Source organism: Xyrauchen texanus, chromosome 10 (assembly GCF_025860055.1).
Source record: "Xyrauchen texanus isolate HMW12.3.18 chromosome 10, RBS_HiC_50CHRs, whole genome shotgun sequence".
NCBI classification, from domain to species: Eukaryota; Metazoa; Chordata; class Actinopteri; order Cypriniformes; family Catostomidae; genus Xyrauchen; species Xyrauchen texanus.
Window position 1 is genome coordinate 726,089 of NC_068285.1, and position 17,465 is coordinate 743,553.

The 17,465-nt window shown below is 42.5% G+C and overlaps 2 protein-coding genes across 7 annotated transcripts in view; one reads left to right on the forward strand and one right to left on the reverse strand.

Annotated features, from left to right (window-relative positions):
• The window catches only part of LOC127650631 (NACHT, LRR and PYD domains-containing protein 3-like), a 280,247-nt gene that overhangs the window by 66,852 nt on the left and 195,930 nt on the right, over nt 1–17,465 (reverse strand). The gene's annotated exons all lie outside the window — the stretch shown is intronic.
• LOC127650633 (NACHT, LRR and PYD domains-containing protein 3-like) overlaps nt 707–17,465 on the forward strand; it is a 68,515-nt gene continuing 51,756 nt past the window's right edge. The window contains exons 1-7 of the mRNA XM_052136192.1: nt 707–854; nt 2,150–2,230; nt 3,112–3,267; nt 3,379–3,486; nt 14,143–14,311; nt 14,808–15,012; nt 15,157–16,885. Of these exons, the coding sequence (XP_051992152.1) occupies nt 2,178–2,230; nt 3,112–3,267; nt 3,379–3,486; nt 14,143–14,311; nt 14,808–15,012; nt 15,157–16,885 (2,420 nt within the window). The 5' untranslated portion in view covers nt 707–854; nt 2,150–2,177. The remainder of the gene's footprint in view (nt 855–2,149; nt 2,231–3,111; nt 3,268–3,378; nt 3,487–14,142; nt 14,312–14,807; nt 15,013–15,156; nt 16,886–17,465) is intronic.

The window sequence follows — 17,465 nt, forward strand, 5'->3', positions numbered from 1 at the left end:
TTATGATAATGCTGAGAATACAAAGAGTTGTAATTAATGTACAGTTGTGTTGGGTTGCTGCTGATGTTGGTGTGGAGGGTGATGAGATAGCAGATGCGATGCAAAGAGAGTGTTGAAATTAAAGGACAATGAAATAATGAAAGTTTGGAAAAGATGAGGCCAAATGGAAGAACGGCAGTGAGGGAATCGTAGCAGAAGAAGTGGGACACAGATAGCAAACAGAAATCAATTAAGCTGAAGACTCTCAAAGGAAAATGCAGAAGAGAAGAAGTTATTCTTTCAAGATTAAGACTCGGACATACTGGATTCAAATCCTTTATTTAATGGCAAAGTGTAAATCAGATAAATGTGATGTTTGTAATGTTGCTGAACATGTTGAGCATGTCATAATGAGGTGTAATAAATATAATTCAGAGAGGAACATTTTATGTGATAAGATGTCTGAGCTGGAACGAGGATGAAATTTACAAGAGATTTTAGGGATATGTGAGAAAATGAGGGAATGTTGTAAATCTCTCTTTACTTTTCTTTAAGATACAGGATTTATTTATTTATTGAGTAAACTGAAGTTCATAAAGGCCTGATGTTGCACACTTCAGTACAGCAGATGGAGGATGAATCTAAACACGTTGTTTTGTGACCGTCATTAAACTCAGAGAAAGTGAAGTGAAACTAGTAAAACAGGATCCATTTTGTGACAAGAGCAGGAAATTACACGACGAGAGAAACAGAGAGAAAGTTTGACAGTTTTTGTTCCACTGAATCGTCTGAAACAATCAATAAATTCATTGTGAAGTATTTTGTAGGTGATCATATTCTAGTCAGTAAAGAGGAACATCAACAGTTCTTGACAGGTGAGTACTGAACTGCTGTTAAACAGTGAGGTTAAGTTAGTTTTGTTTTTGATGTTTCAGACACATTCAGTGATGGGGAGGTCTCAAGATGGCGGAGTGAACAGTCGTATATTTTACAGCTGAGAAAAGAAATTAGGGTCTACTCATTTCAACTAAGATTTGTATTATATAGTTGCAAAAGTCAATTGATCAAGAGTGATAATAATTGTTATTTTTAATTGTAATTTATTATTAGTAGCTGCTAAAAATCATCAGAGAGGAACTTTCTTATTTGCGGAAGTTAACTTCAGTAAGACATCATAATGCAGAAATCTGTAGACACGTCGAGTCTGCTGCAGAAGAAAAAAGCCAGATACTTGAAGTCCACTCTTATACTTGTGAAGCTAAAGATGGAGAAATGTGTAACTGACCCAAACACCCCAACAAAACATCCACAGAAAAAGCCATGAACGATGATGGATGTGAGTCTCTAAGTGAAATGCAAGAAAACATTTTTCGTATGACTGTGAAAATCGATGAAAGAGCGGATCAAACTGACATGGTAGTTCAACGAAACACTCTACAAATTGAAGGGATCAAACAGTCACTTGACAGCTGCCATCATGATGTAACCGACTTGAAAAAAGGAAAATGCGTGCCTGAAAATCCAATGCACTGAATTTCAGAAAAAGAGTTTGTAAATGGAGCAAAACATCAATGATGCAGATGGTACAACAGACGATGGATCTTGCGTATACGGAGATCATGAGAAACATCACTTCCTCTTCATCACCAGAAGAAAACATCAAAGCGATCATGAGAGACATGCAGAGAAGTTCTCCCAGAGCACAGTTCTGTAACTGATGCCATAGATGAAGCAGGATTTATAGATCAATACCCCGAGACCAGTGACCATCAGGTTCATTTCCAGCTCTGCAAGGGACATGGTATGAAGTCCTCAAAGGAAAATGATTTTCCGCTTTAAAGAAGATCTGACCGCAGCAGACAAAGAGGCACGTGGAAAATTATAATTGTAGTAATGTATGATACATTAAATAATGTATTCAAAATTAATTGATTACACAAAGAAAGATAATATGTGGAACACCTTAAACTTCCAGTTTAAGTCTGGCTTGAATTCTTGTTAAAATGTAATTATTTTATTGATACTTGCAAGATTTCATCAACAAGCTCTCATGACATGGACATTGGACATTTCTAATGGAATATTCTAGAGGACAAATAAAAACAAATATGTGTCAGTATTGAACAAATAAACACGTCACAAATATAGATGATGTCCCGTTTGTTGACAGGTGTTCAGTGGACTGTTCAGATGATGTCATGGACTCCACAAAGGATCTCAGTGGACAGACAGACACAGGGAAGGTCAAGAGGTCAGAGGATTTCAATGCTTTAATAAAATACACTGATAGATATTTCTGATATGACACAAATACAGAATTTTCTTCAGATGAATGTAAAGCAAACCACCAAACTAAAATGTACATTACTTAGGATTGGGGTCAAATGTCATTTGTGTTTATGTTTCTCCTGTAAATGTAAATTTGATGATATAATTCTTGTGAAAACACTTTTTCAGAGAGCAGCACATTGCATTGTATAGTGCATAGAGCTTTAGTGACATTCAGATCAGATCTGCTGTGTAATGTCATGTGCTCAAATATATCTTCATCAAATAAGTAGAAGTGAAATTACTGAATGTTGAACTAGGACTGTGCATTCAACATGACCAAATATAACAACAACGTGACATATTCCATAAAATACACAAGGTGTGTGAGAATAAGCAATGTTCAGCTGGTTAGCATGTATTTCAGAAGTCTCATGTTCGGACTGTTTGCACACAACTTTACAGAGAAACTTCAGGAAAACTACAATCTCCAGCGTGCTGCTTTTCACTGTCCTAAACCCAAAATATTCTCAAGATGGAAAGAATTCAATGTAAAATGAGATCTAGTCATTTTCTCTAAGTGACAAATGCTACTAAAATAATAAATAGTGATTTCAATGATAAAATGACACTGAAAACACTGGAAAAGAACATGTTACCCCCTTGAAGAAGAAAGAAATATTGGGAAGAGTAAAACTGAGAAACTGATGAGAGGAAAAGAGTGTTTGTGAGAGTTTGTAGTTTTTAAAACCGTGTTCATGAACATACAGAACAACATCTTTAAAAATAATTGCTTATTTAAATGAATATATGCTTGTATTATATCACACAGTACACAATACATAATATGCAATTATTTGTAAGGATACACAAACCCTGCCGAAGTGCTGCGGGGAATCAGGATGATGAGGCCCATTCATCAGCGAAGCGTCAATCGGTGAGACGGTGTGATGTTCACGAGGACACTGTAGGGGAGCCGAAAGTTTTCCTTCAGCTGGCTCGTGCATATCAACGGCAAAGGTAAAGAGCTTCTAGACAAGAGATGATCGCTGTCTTGAAGGAAGAAATTCTGAGGAAATTGTGTTTGTGCACCTGTTTTTATAGCAGACATATTTTCCTGTTGTGTTTTAGTGTCATTCATGGAGAATCTCCTGAATCCAGCTGTGTGTCCATGAAGAGTGACCGGTCAATGAATCCTCCACTTAAATTCAGTTCAGGAGCCCCTTGTGCTGATGTGAGGTGAGGACTCTCATGTTGACTGACAGTATGAATGTGTACATCACAGTCTGAGGGACGATTAGAAAGAATCCAGTGTAAAAAATAACAGTTAAAACAAATGTTATCAATTAGTACAATACTTTGATACAGACTTCCGGGGCTTCTCTGCTGCTGACCCAGTGCTTCACTCATGCATTGTTGTTTGTTTTTTCTTCATTGTTTTGTGTTATTTGTTTTTATTTTTATTTGTTAAAGTTAATACGTTAAATATGAAAATGAGATGCTTTATTTACTGTGTGATGGTGGCGTAGTGGCTAAAGCACAGGGCTGTTAATCAGAGGGTCCCTGGTTCGAACCCAACGGCCACCACCATTGTGTCCTTGAGTAAGACACTTAACTCCAGGTTGCTCCGGGGGGATTGTCCCTGTAATAAGTGCACTGTAAGTCGCTTTGGATAAAAGCATCTGCCAAATGCATAAATGTAAATGTGTGATGGCACATGGTGATGTGGCTAGTGGCGGTCGGCTTGGAGGTGAATGCTGTGAGTGGCATTCACATGTATAATCGGGAGGAACTTCTGTTTTTAGTCCCCTGTTTACGGAATAACTGCCCGAATGTGGAATTGCCTGAGGATTGTAAAGAGCTGCTAAGGAATTCTAGGACAAGGATATGCAAGAGGACTTCACTGAAGAAACGATGATCAAGAGGTGGGGTGCGCCAAATGCTTAAAAGGAGAGGCTGCAGACCGCCCTTGCCTGTAATTACCCCGTCAAATATATGGTCCCTACGAAGTAAAATGAACAAACTATCATTGCAAGTTAAGTATGATGGTGATTTTAGACAAAGCAATATAGGCCTATTATGTTTTACAGAGACCTGGTTAAAAGAAGAAATCCAGGATATCGACATAACTGGCTATACAATGATAAGAGCAGACAGAGATGAAATTGCGTCTCATAAAGCTATCGGAGGAGGTCTGTGTATCTATGTGGATAACAGATGGGCAACTCCATTCCAAATATATGAACAAGTGTGCACTCCGGATTTTGAAATTTTGTCTGTGTCTTTTAGACATTTTTATCTCAGGGAGTTTGGACAAATAACAATTATTTTAGGATATGTTCCCGAATCGGTCTATGAAAAAGCTGGTAACAAAATAGCTAAATGTTTTAATGATGCGCTGGCCCGTTCGACTGAACAACCAATATTTATTCTGGGGGATGTGAACTCTTGTGATCTGTCATCCTATTTACCTGCTCTATACCAATATGTGGACAGTCCGACTAGACTTTCCCGCAATTTGGATAAATGTTTTGGCAATAGTGCTGATGGTTATAAATATTTGCTGCCCTCTTAATCTTAGTGGTTCACTAAATATCTTAAAATATGCCTTAACGAGAAATGGGTGGCCTTTATGATGGGTGATAAGGAATTATTTGGAGAGAAGAATAGAGAACTTGAATAAAAGTATAAAGTTTAATGTGGTAATGCAAAGCAGGCATGGGAGGGTTTGAATGTTATAATGGGTAGAAAGGGGAAGAAAATGTACACCACTCCTTCATATAATGCATCTTTTGCAGGTTCTCACAGTAATTCTGTATAAATGTAAAAAAAATCTAAATCTAAAAGAAAATAGGCAATTATAATAAAAAATAATGAGTCCTTCAACAGCTGATTGATTTACTGTAACAGTTTCATTCGCATCTATTCACAAGAGCTCAACTTTATACTGTACAGTAATGTAGGATATTACATATAAGGATAGAGGCAGATGGGGATATTTAGTGTCCGCATTCTCACACCAAATAAGTAGGGTATTACATATATAATTTAGAGAAAGGTGTAGATTCAAAGATTCAATACTTTATTGCCATACAACGTACAAGTTGTTAGGGATTTGCTTCAGTGTGCTCATAACAACAAGATGCAACCAAAGACATAGAACAATTATATACACAACGATATCCCCCACGGGATGACACTTGACACAGACAGATAAAAGTAAAAGGAACACACCGCTCACCACGTACTTGGATGACAGTCCAGGATGCTATAGTGGCTGATGTCAGATAGGAGTGACAATTACATATGAATACAGAGCGCAAATCCACAACTCTACAATAGATAGATAGAATCGATAAAAAACACTGATGGTTGTCATAAATATATAAAAAAGTATAATAAAACACTATAAAAAAATGAGTGCCAATAATGCAAAAATATGCAAATACTGCAGACTCGTTAAGAGAGCCTTTTTTCCATAAGTGACTGGTTCATGGGTTGAGGGCTGTTAAGAGATTTTATAGCTCTGCAATATGTACTATTGAGGAAGCGGGAGGTTTTTGTCTTAATAGCTCTTAACCTTCTTCCTGATGAAAGTATGGAGAAAAGGGAGTTGGCAGGGTGAGTGTCATCTTGTAGGATTCTAAGGCCTTTGCGACGAATACGGGCCTCATAGATCTCACAGATTGGGGAGAGTTTGCAGCCAATGATTTTTGAGGCTGTATTCACTATCCTGTCTAGCTGAGACCTCTGCTGGGCAGTAGAGTTGCCATACCAGACAGTAATAGAAAAAGTAAGGACACTCTCGATGGCAGCTTGGTAGAACTGCAACATACCCTTGCAAGCAACTCCAAATTTCCTCAGCTGTCGAAGGAAAAAAAGCCTCTGATGGGCTTTTTTAGTAATGGTAGTTATGTTATCATCCCATTTTAAAGATGATGATATCGTAGTACCTAAAAACCTAAAACTGTCCACCCGCTCCACCACCTCCCCATTAATGTACAGGGGCTGGGACAACTTCCCCCTTCTACGGAGGTCAACCACTAGCTCCTTAGTTTTGGAGAATTTAGTGTCCGCATTCTCACCGTAACATGCAAGGGAATTTGGGGTCTTGAAATATGTGAGCTTTGAACTAAATAAAACTGTTATTATGTAATTAAATATATAATGGAATTAGTCGCATTCGACAACTATTATAAATTAGATAAATGACAAATAACTAGATTATTTGTCTGAATAAAATGATCTACCATTGAAACTGTAATATAACAATTTCAAATAATAAGTCTTGTTTTATCCGCTCACACTTTCTATTGTAAGGAATTGGCTTTAATAAGGGAATTATGATTAATTCACTTATTTGAGTAATATTATTCTCAAACAGTGGCGAGATTATTCATCATAATATACCACAGTCAAATCATCTTTGAATACGTATAAACTTTATTGCTATTCTAAACATAAATCTAATCTAACACATATATACATGAGACAGGGTGGTGAGTAGTGACAGAATGTGAAATAAATGATCAATACAGTGAAAATAACTACAATGCCTTAAGAACCAGTTATCCTTACAACGGATTACCCAAAATATTTGATCAATACACCAGCCCTTTGAGCACAAACTGGAGGTGTACTTGCATGTATTTGGTATGTCCAGTTCTTGGTCGAAAGTTTGTTCCATCAATGTGTTGGACTCATGAATGATGAGGTTGGCTCATCCGGAGGATCCGCAACTCCCGTTGTGTTTGTGATCCGTAGAGAGTGAGGCTGCCTCGGGAATATGAGTCCCAGTGCTCGGACGAGCAAGCAGAGGCAGAAGAGGGAGAGATGAAGAGAAGAGCTAAGAGAGCATGTTCTTTCTGTTTGGAAGCATTTGAACTGAAAATTGGAGCATCCCCCAAGGGTGTCCTGCGCCACTCAGGAGTGATTTTCAGAGTCACATGGTCGACTGGGCTGTCCTTTCTGATAGCTGATTTATAAGTCATTGTTAGAGATTCTCACTATTTTCCCGCTCAAAAATAGTGCATATTTAATCATGAACTTTATATATTGCAAATGGTACAAGAGACATGATATTCGTTGTCATCAGCTTTTTCTATGTAACCAAACAAATGCTTGCATACCAAATATGGCATTTTTTCATGAATATTGTACATGCAGGTAACAGAACATTCAAAATCCCTGGTTACAAAATCATACTGGTTAGTGTCGTGGAATATCGTGATGAATCTCTCTAAGTTGTAAGAAAACTCTCGGAGTCTTGAATTCCAGATGCCAAAGTTGAAGTTTATTGAACACCAACAAACATGAGTCCAGTCAGCTGTCTGTCCTAACATTGTTCTCCTAAGTTCTCAATTATATACCTTTTAGCTATCTTTTACCCACTATCTCTGACCAATGGGATTATTGACCTTTCCACCAATATTTTTTATCTCCTTCATTAATTAAATATTGGTGGAAAATCCCCCGCTTATCTATTAAAAAAAAAACATACATCAGCTGGTAACTTCACATTATCATTTGATTAATGAAAGAAAATGCAAGCTCCACAGATTTTTAGCTCATCAAAACAAAACATCATGGCAGCAAAACACCAGCTGCGAAGATAACATTCATTCAGCTTACAATACACCATTCATATAATAACTGCAAAAACATATTATATAAGAAGCAAAACACCAGCTGCAAAGATAACATACATGCAGCTTACAATATACCATTCATATAATAACTGTTTAAAAGTATAAGAGATAAGTGATATCGTCAAGTTTACATGCCAGAACACTGCTGACCAACAGAAACACATTTTGTCTTTGAAGAAATACATATTTTGTTTTTGTTAGCTCATACACCTGTTTTTCAAGGTTATATACCATTCTTTGTGTTCTCTGCAGCATCAACACTTTTAGTAACCTCACATGCTCTCTCCTGGGTCACACAAAGGCCTGGAAACTCATATAAGTATTTTGATATATAAAAACATACTAGTGTCACGATCTCCCGTTGTCTGCCCTGTGTTCTGTGTCACTAGTCTATTGTCATGAACTACACCTCCCATGATCCTCTGCACTAATCACTGCCAGCCCTGTGTCATTGTGCTCACCTGATCGTAGTTTGTCCTCATCATGTCTCCAGTGTATTTAAACCCTGTTTGTTCTCCATTCCCCTGTCGATCGTTGAATGATTCTGATGTCTGTTGATGCCTGTTTCCTGGTCTGTGTTCCTAGCCTGTGTTTCCGGTTTTGTGTTTGTATTCCCCATCGAGGGTTTTCCTTGTTTGTTCATTTCGTGCTAATAAAGTAACTGCATTTGGATCCGCACCTCTGCCTGTCTTGTCCTGCTTCCCATTCGTAACAGAACGATCGACCAAACATGGATCCAGCAGCCTATTCAGCCAATTATTGGCTCCTTAGCCTCAAGCAGGGGGACCGCCCTTTGGAAGACCACATCCAGGACTTCCTTCCCCTGGCAAGCGTCTCTGACTTCCCGGAACCAATCCTGGTGAGCTTCTTCAGGGGCAATCTGAACGCCTCACTGAGGGAGCGGTTACCACCGGCAACGCACGAGTGGTCCCTCTGCAGCTTCATAGAGGTGACTTTGCTTGGTCGGCGGATCGCCGTTAACCGTGGGCGTTGCTGAGGAGGTCTTTACCTCACCACCCACAGGGGAGACCCTTCAGCCATCCCTGGCGCTCCCAGTCACACCAGCTCCACATGTCAGCGAGCAAACCCCCACGCCAGCCACTTCCCCAGAACCCACACGGTCAACCTCGTCTGCCCGGAGGAGGAGGAGAAGACGGGCTTCCGCCTCCCGGCCCACGCCTGCCCCGGTCTGTGAGCCAGACCCCTCGCCTGTCACCGTGAGCGAGCCAGAGCCTACGCATGTCACGGTGAGCGAGCCTGTGCCCTCTTCAGCCACGGTCAACCAACCAGAGCCCTTAGCCCCAGAGGTCAGTGAGCCAGCGCCTGTAGCCTCCGATGTCAGTGAGCCAGCGCCTGTAGCCTCCGATGTCAGTGAGCCAGCGCCTGTAGCCTCCGATGTCAGTGAGCCAGCGCCTGTAGCCTCCGATGTCCCTGAGCCAGTGCCTGTAGCCTCGACCGTCCCTGAGCCAGCGCCTGAAGCCTCGACCGTCCCTGAGCCAGCGCCTGAAGCCTCGACCGTCCCTGAGCCAGCGCCTGAAGCCTCGACCGTCCCTGAGCCAGCGCCTGAAGCCTCGACCGTCCCTGAGCCAGCGCCTGAAGCCTCGACCGTCCCTGAGCCAGCGCCTGAAGCCTCGACCGTCCCTGAGCCAGCGCCTGAAGCCTCGACCGTCCCTGAGCCAGCGCCTGAAGCCATGACCGTCCAAGAGCCAGCGCCGGCAGCCATGACCGTCCAAGAGCCAGCGCCGGCAGCCATGACCGTCCAAGAGCCAGCGCCGGCAGCCATGACCGTCCAAGAGCCAGTGCCAGTAGCCATGACCGTCCAAGAGCCAGTGCCAGTAGCCATGACCGTCCAAGAGCCAGTGCCTGTAGCCTCGACCGTCCCTGAGCCAGCACCTGAAGCCTCGACCGTCCAAGGGCCAGCGCCAGTAGCCGTGACCGTCCAAGAGCCGGTGCCGGCAGCCATGACAGTCCAAGAGCCGGTGCCAGTAGCCATGACCGTCCAAGAGCCAGCACCCCCCGAGCTTTCCAGAGCTCCGCCTTCCGAGCTTTCCAGAGCTCCGCCTTCCGAGCTTTCCAGAGCTCCGCCTTCCGGGCTTTCCAGAGCCCCACCTACCGAGTCTTCCAGGACTCCGCCTCTCAAGCCTTCTAGGGCTCCGCCCCTCAAGCCTCTCGAGCCTTCTAGGGCTTCACCCCTCAAGCCTCTCGAGCTTTCCAGAGCTCCGCCTCCCGAGCTTTCCAGAGCTCCGCCTCCCGAGCTTTCCATAGCTCCGCCTCCCAGGCTTTCCAGAGCTCCGCCTTCAAAGCTTCCCGAGCTTTCCAGAGCTCCGCCTCCCGAGCTTTCCAGAGCCCCTTCTCCTGAGCCTCCCTCGGCTCCGCCTCCTAGGCCTTCCTCGGCTCCGCCTCCTACGGCTCTACTCCCCGAGCCTCCTATGGCTCCGTCTCCAGAGCCTCCTATGGCTCTGCTCCCAGAGACTCCAGAACCTTCTAGAGCTCCGCCTCCCGAGCCTCCTACGGCTCCGCCTCTAAAGGCCCCTACGGCGCCACCTTCCTCGGCTCCACCTCCTTAGCCTCCCTCGGCTTCACCTCCAGAGCCTTCCAGGCCTCCGCCTCTGGAGCCTCCTACGGCGCCACCTCCATCGGCCCCACCGCCAGAGCCTTCCAGGCCTCCGCCACTAGAGCCTCCTACGGCGCCACCTCCATCAGCTCCGCCTCTTGAGCCTCCAGAGCCTCCCTCAGCTCCGCCTCCTGAGCTTCCAGAGCCTCCCTCAGCTCCGCCTCCTGAGCCTCCAGAGCCTCCCTCAGCTCCGCCTCCTGAGCTTCCAGAGCCTCCCCCAGCTCCGCCCCCTGAGCTTCCAGAGCCTCCCTCAGCTCCGCCTCCTGAGCCTCCAGAGCCTCCCTCAGCTCCGCCTCCTGAGCCTCCAGAGCCTCCCTCAGCTCCGCCTCCTGAGCCTCCAGAGCCTCCCTCAGCTCCGCCTCCTGAGCCTCCAGAGCCTCCCTCAGCTCCGCCTCCTGAGCCTCCAGAGCCTCCCTCAGCTCCGCCTCCTGAGCCTCCAGAGCCTCCCTCAGCTCGGCCTCCTGAACCTGTCCCTGTTCTGTGGCCAGCTCCCAGGCCACCTGACCCAGTCCTCTTGTGGCCTCCTTGGACTTTCTGTCTGCCCCCTGTGCCTCCTTGGACTGCCTGTCTGCTTCCTGTGCCACCTTGGTCTGTCGGTCTTCCCCCCCTTGGTCTGTCTGTCTTCCCCCCGCCTTGTATTCCCTTGGTCTGTCTGTTTGTCCTTTGTCCCCTCCTTGCCCCCCCACTCCTTGGTCGCTTCTCTGTCTTGTTCCAGTTCTCCCTTTTTCTTCTTTCTTTTAAGGAGCGTCTGGAAGCCGCTCCTTTGAGGGGGGGTTATGTCACGATCTCCCGTTGTCTGCCCTGTGTTCTGTGTCACTAGTCTATTGTCATGAACTACACCTCCCATGATCCTCTGCACTAATCACTGCCAGCCCTGTGTCATTGTGCTCACCTGATCGTAGTTTGTCCTCATCATGTCTCCAGTGTATTTAAACCCTGTTTGTTCTCCATTCCCCTGTCGATCGTTGAATGATTCTGATGTCTGTTGATGCCTGTTTCCTGGTCTGTGTTCCTAGCCTGTGTTTCCGGTTTTGTGTTTGTTTTCCCCATCGAGGGTTTTCCTTGTTTGTTCATTTCGTGCTAATAAAGTAACTGCATTTGGATCCGCACCTCTGCCTGTCTTGTCCTGCTTCCCATTCGTAACAACTAGAATATTGAAAAATATACTATATTAGTTCCTTGGTTATACAACATGGATAAACATTACACATATTTTAAAAAGATGCATTGACTATAATCCTTAATTTGTCAGGTATGCAATTTACCACAGTTCAAAGCAATTGTCAGAATTACCTAGCAAGACTAGGTATTGTATAAATCTTTTAAATGCATTCTGTACATTTTAAAAGGTTATCCGGTAAAGTACTGTAACTTTGTGTAAAATGTTCCTGGATTGTGATGAAATGTCTTAGTATTTGAGTCAAGCAAATCTGATCGGCTTTTGGAAGTTTTAAAAAGGAAAGTCTGGTGTGGTTGTTCTTGTAAAGGCCGGTGATTTACGACTTTGAAACATTCCAAACTGAAAGGCTGTTTTTTTCTCGTTTCAAATCATGTTGGTGGAATTCTTCTGCATATATAATCTTACAATAATATCATGTGAGCATGACAGAGATGATCAGACATGACAAGAGATTGTTCCTCAGGTTTATCACAGGACATACAGTCTGCTGTAGATGACAATGTTACTAAAAAAGGACATGTTGACTACATGTTACAGTATGTTTCCACCGCGTCTCTGTGTTTCTTCAGTGTGTCACGCAGTGACCGTGTAACAAGGCAGATGAGGAATGAGGATCTAAGTGCAGCTTTTAATGAAAACAAAAGATGAACACGGTAACTCAGAGTATAAAGCTGTGTGTCCATGAAGAGTGACCAACTCATTGTGTTGGGCCAGTGGTAGCTCACCGGTTAAGGCTCTGTGTTACTGACTGAAAGGTCGGGGGTTCAAGCCCCAGCATTGTCAAGATACCACTGTTGGGCCCTTCACCCTATCTGTTCTGCTGTTTCATGGCTGACCCCATGAAAATGCTCTGACCCCAGCTTAGTTGGGATATGCGAAAACAACTTCATGGCTCTGTACCTGTACTCTGCACAATGACAATAAAGTTGAATCTTAAAGAAAATTCAAAAACACAGGAAACCAAGAACAGTGCTTAGAACAAGACATGAATACATTAAACTACTGACAACCGGCGAGCAAACAAACAAGGCTTTAATACACAAAGGACTAATGACAAATTAAACACAGGTTTACAACTTAATGGCAGTGATGAGGGCAGGGAATTATGGGAAGTGTAGTCCATGGGGAACAGATGACAGGGGAGAAACAAAGGGCAGACAACAGTGGTACGTGACAGACCGGCACATTTTTAGACACTGTTTGAAGTTAATAAGAACTTCAGGTTTCAGAAATGCATGTCGAGACACCTGCGTTCTGTTTCATTCCTTGAACTGTGTCTAGATTGTTTTTAGAGCAGGTGTCACAAAGATTTAATGTTCAGGTTGCAAAGAGGTGACTGTTACAATGTTTAACATTATTCCAGATTGTTCTGCACCAAGTAAAGTTTCAGCACTTGATAAATGTTTTTCCCTTCTGCTCTAGTGTGTGATGGCCGCAGTGTTTGTGTGTTTACTGTTACTGTTAAGAGTGTTGCCACGATGCCAACATAAAATACTGCCTTTTGCAACACGGTGAACAAAACACTGCAGCGTCAGAATATAAGATCCAGGAGAAAGTAAATAAGACAGAAATATAATACTAATATATTAATCCTCAAAGTAATAATAATAATACTGTATCATGTTATAATGACAAACTGGACAACAATAAATGCTGTAATTGGTGGTTATAATATTAATAAATACCAACTAAATTCCAAAATGTTACTGGTGAAGTAGATTCTTGCACACCCTGTTCACAAAAAACAACAACAACTGGAAAACATAATTCATTATTATTAACTAGATTTGTATTTCATTAACATTTTAAATGTACTTTGCTACAACGGCTTATAGGATGAATTTTAAATTATGATTTAATAATACATTTTACGTAATTGAAGCAACTATTTTCTAAATGGGGCCCCGGGTTGGTCGGTTGCTTGGGGCCTCAGAAATCGTAATCCCGCCCCTGCTTGTAATGTCCCGTTATGTCGTGTTTTGAAGCTCATTGTGTTCTGAATGATCAAATAAAACACACGTCCTCACTGCAGCTTCAGGATTTCTCAGTTCATTAAAAATGAATTGAATAATGAAAAATGAATTCACTCACCCTCATGCAGAAGACACAAAAGCAGATGTTTTAATGAATATGGTGAGTGGTCTTGTAAATACAATGGCAGTGGAGAGTGCCTCACTTTAAAGCTTAAAATAAAAGTATAAATGTGTAATTTTTCACTGTAAATCTTGACGTCTGTTGTGCATTCATGAGTGCTGTGAGAGATGTTTGTTCACAGCGGCTCGAGTGTTTATGTGAGAACTTATGTTGATGTTAGTGACATTGCAAGTTCTCATGTGACATATAATATATAAGACACATCATTAAATGTGTTTTATTGCACTGGATGTTGAAATTGTGTTTTTCAGATTACTAATAAAACACATGAACTAAACTCTGTTTAATTGCTGTTTTAGTGTCATTCATGGAGAATCTCCTGAACCCAGCTATGTGTCCATGAGGAGTGACGGGTCAATGGGTCAACCAATTAACTTCAGTTCAGGAGAGTCTTTGATCAACTACAGAAACAAACAGGAAGGATCAGAGTCAACTGCTGGGAAAGTGCCATTGGACTCCATTTTTGAGGTGTGTGTGTGTATGTGTGTGTGTGTGTGTGTGTGTGTTTGTGAGCGTGTATTTATCACTTTGTGGGGACCAAATGTCCCCATAAGGATAGTAAAACCTGAAATTTTTGACCTTGTGGGGACATTTTGTCGGTCCCCATGAGGAAAACAGCTTATAAATCACACTAAATTATGTTTTTTGAAAATGTAAAAATGCAGAATGTTTTCTGTGAGGGTTAGGTTTAGGGGTAGGGTTAGGTTTAGGGGATAGAATATAAAGTTTGTACAGTATAAAAACCATTGTGTCTATGGAAAGTCCCCATAAAACATTTTAGGCTTTACAGCTTCACCTCATCTTAATAACACACACACACACACACACACACACACACACACACACTGATGAATTCAAGACAACTAAAGCACAAATAAAATGAGTGGTGATTCTTGTCCACTGATCCTTCAGTTCTTGTCTGTTGCTGAATGAAGTTTGTTGTTTGAATGTTCACTGATTTCAGGAACTTGAGCACAAAATCATCTCTCTGATGAAGAAAGAGCTGAAGAGTTTCAAAAGACTACTGATCTCAGATTCCCCAGCATGCTCTGAGAGAGAGGAGGAGGATGATGAAGGTCAGATCAGAGTCAGAAAGGGGATTCTGAAGATCACACTGCACGTCCTGAAGAAGATGAAGCAGACAGACCTCGCTAACACACTTCAAACCAGTATGAGCTCGCACTCACGTCACTATTACATCATTACATGTCTGGATTCACTCAATATTAGTGAAAGAAAATAAACTTAATGTCTAATGACTATTAAATATCACCATTAGTTATATTTCACATTTCTTTTCCTCTTTACATCAGAACTGATTTCTGTGCATCAACAAAAACTCAAAACAAAACTAAAAGAGAAATTCCAGAGAATTACTGAAGGAATGTCAAATCAAAGCAGCTCAACACTTGTGAATGAGATCTACACAGAGCTGTACATCACAGAGGGAGGGAGTGCAGAGATCAATAATGAACATGAGGTGAGACAGATTGAGACAGCATCCAGGAGAGCAGAGACACAGGAAACACCAATCAAATGCAATGACATCTTTAAAGCCTTACCTGGACAAGACAAAGCCATCAGAACTGTGCTGACTAAAGGAGTTGCTGGAATTGGAAAAACTGTCTCTGTGCAGAAGTTCATTGTGGACTGGACTGAAGGAAAAGCAAATCAGGATGTTCACTTCATATTTCCACTTCCTTTCAGAGAGCTCAATCTGATGAAGCACAAAAATATCAGTTTGATGGATCTTCTTCATCAGTTTTTCAAAGATACAAAAGAACTGAGATCAACATTCCTTGATGACTACAAAGTCATTTTCATTTTTGATGGTCTGGATGAGTGTCGACTTCGTCTAGATTTCCAGAACAATGATATTTTGTGTGATGTGACAGAATCGTCCTCAGTGGATGTGCTGCTGACCAACCTCATCAAGGGGAATCTGCTTCCTTCTGCTCTGCTCTGGATCACCTCTCGACCAGCAGCAGCCAATCAGATTCCTCCTGAGTGTGTAGACCAGCTCACAGATGTACGAGGCTTCAATGACCCTCAGAAAGACGAGTATTTCAGGAAGAGAATAAAAGATGAGCGTCTGGCCAACAGAATCATCACACACATGAAATCATCAAGAAGCCTGTACATCATGTGTCACATACCAGTCTTCTGTTGGATTTCAGCCACTGTTCTCCAGAGAATGTTGAGTGAAGCAGAGAGTGCAGAGATCCCCAAGACTCTCACTCAAATGTTCACACACTTCCTGATCTTTCAGAGCAAACAGAAGAGCCAGAAGTATGATGGGAAATGTGAGGTGGATCTTCAGCAGGCTAGAAAGAGGATTCTGTCTCTGGGAAAACTGGCTTTTCAACAGCTGGAAAAAGGGAACCTGATCTTCTATGAAGAGGACCTGAGAGAGCGTGGCATTGATGTCAGAGAAGCGTCAGTGTACTCGGGAGTTTGTACCCAAATCTTCAGAGAGGAGTTTGGACTGCACCTGGGGAAGGTTTTCAGCTTTGTGCATCTGAGCATTCAGGAGTTTCTCGCTGCTTTATTCAAGTTTCTGCAAAACAAGTCAAGAATGAGTGATTTCCTGAAGACTGAAGTGGACAAGGCCTTACAGAGTGAGAACGGACACCTGGACCTTTTCATTCGATTCCTTCTGGGTCTCTCACTGAAGTCCAATCAGACAATCTTACGAGACCTACTGACACAGACAGGAAGCAGCTCTGACAGCAAACAGGAAATAGTTGAGTACATTAAGATGAAGATCAGGGAGAATCCCTCTCCAGAGAAATCCATCAATCTGTTCCACTGTCTGAATGAACTCAATGATCATTCTCTAGTGCAGGAAGTACAAACATACGTGAACAGAAGAGATATCAATCGTCTCTCTAGAGTCTGTCTCTCTCCTGCTCAGTGGTCAGCTCTGGTGTTTGTGTTGCTGAACTCAGAGGAGCTGGATCTGTTTAATCTGAGGAAATATGATCCATCACATGAATGTCTTCTGAGACTGCTGCCGGTGATAAAAGCATCCAGAAAAGCTGAGTGAGTAATTTAGTGTTTTAATCTCACTTTATTGTAATTAAATAGCAGAGGTTAGATTTTAATGTACTTTGTTAGACTAAAAACAACCCCTTATACTATTTTGGTGTTTGTTTGGTTCCCTTTACAAAAGGCTTCACTACGATGTTGCACTGCTAAGCGCTACGGGGAACAGCTTTAGCTGTGAGCCGAGCTGAATAAATGTGTGGAACACTTCAATGAACATTGACCGGAATTTATAGCCTCGGCTGATGTAATCATTAGATGCACCTGAGGCCAGGCTATAAATGGATACGTCACCAGGTGTCGTCAGAAACTCTTTTTTCAGAGCGATTCTGTTTCTGTGTGTTTCACACACCCTGTCAAAACTTTCTTTCCTCTGTTAGGAGATAGATTCAGTTAGGCAGTGTGCAGTGAACGTTGTTCTATTTTTCTCTTCTGTTTAGAAAATATTATATATATATATATATATATTTCTAAAAAAAAAAAAAATAGAGAATGACTGAAAGCAAGCGGTGCGTGTTCCCCTCTTCTTGCTCTATAGCTGAAGGCGGCACACATCAGTTTTTGCTGTTTGTTTGGG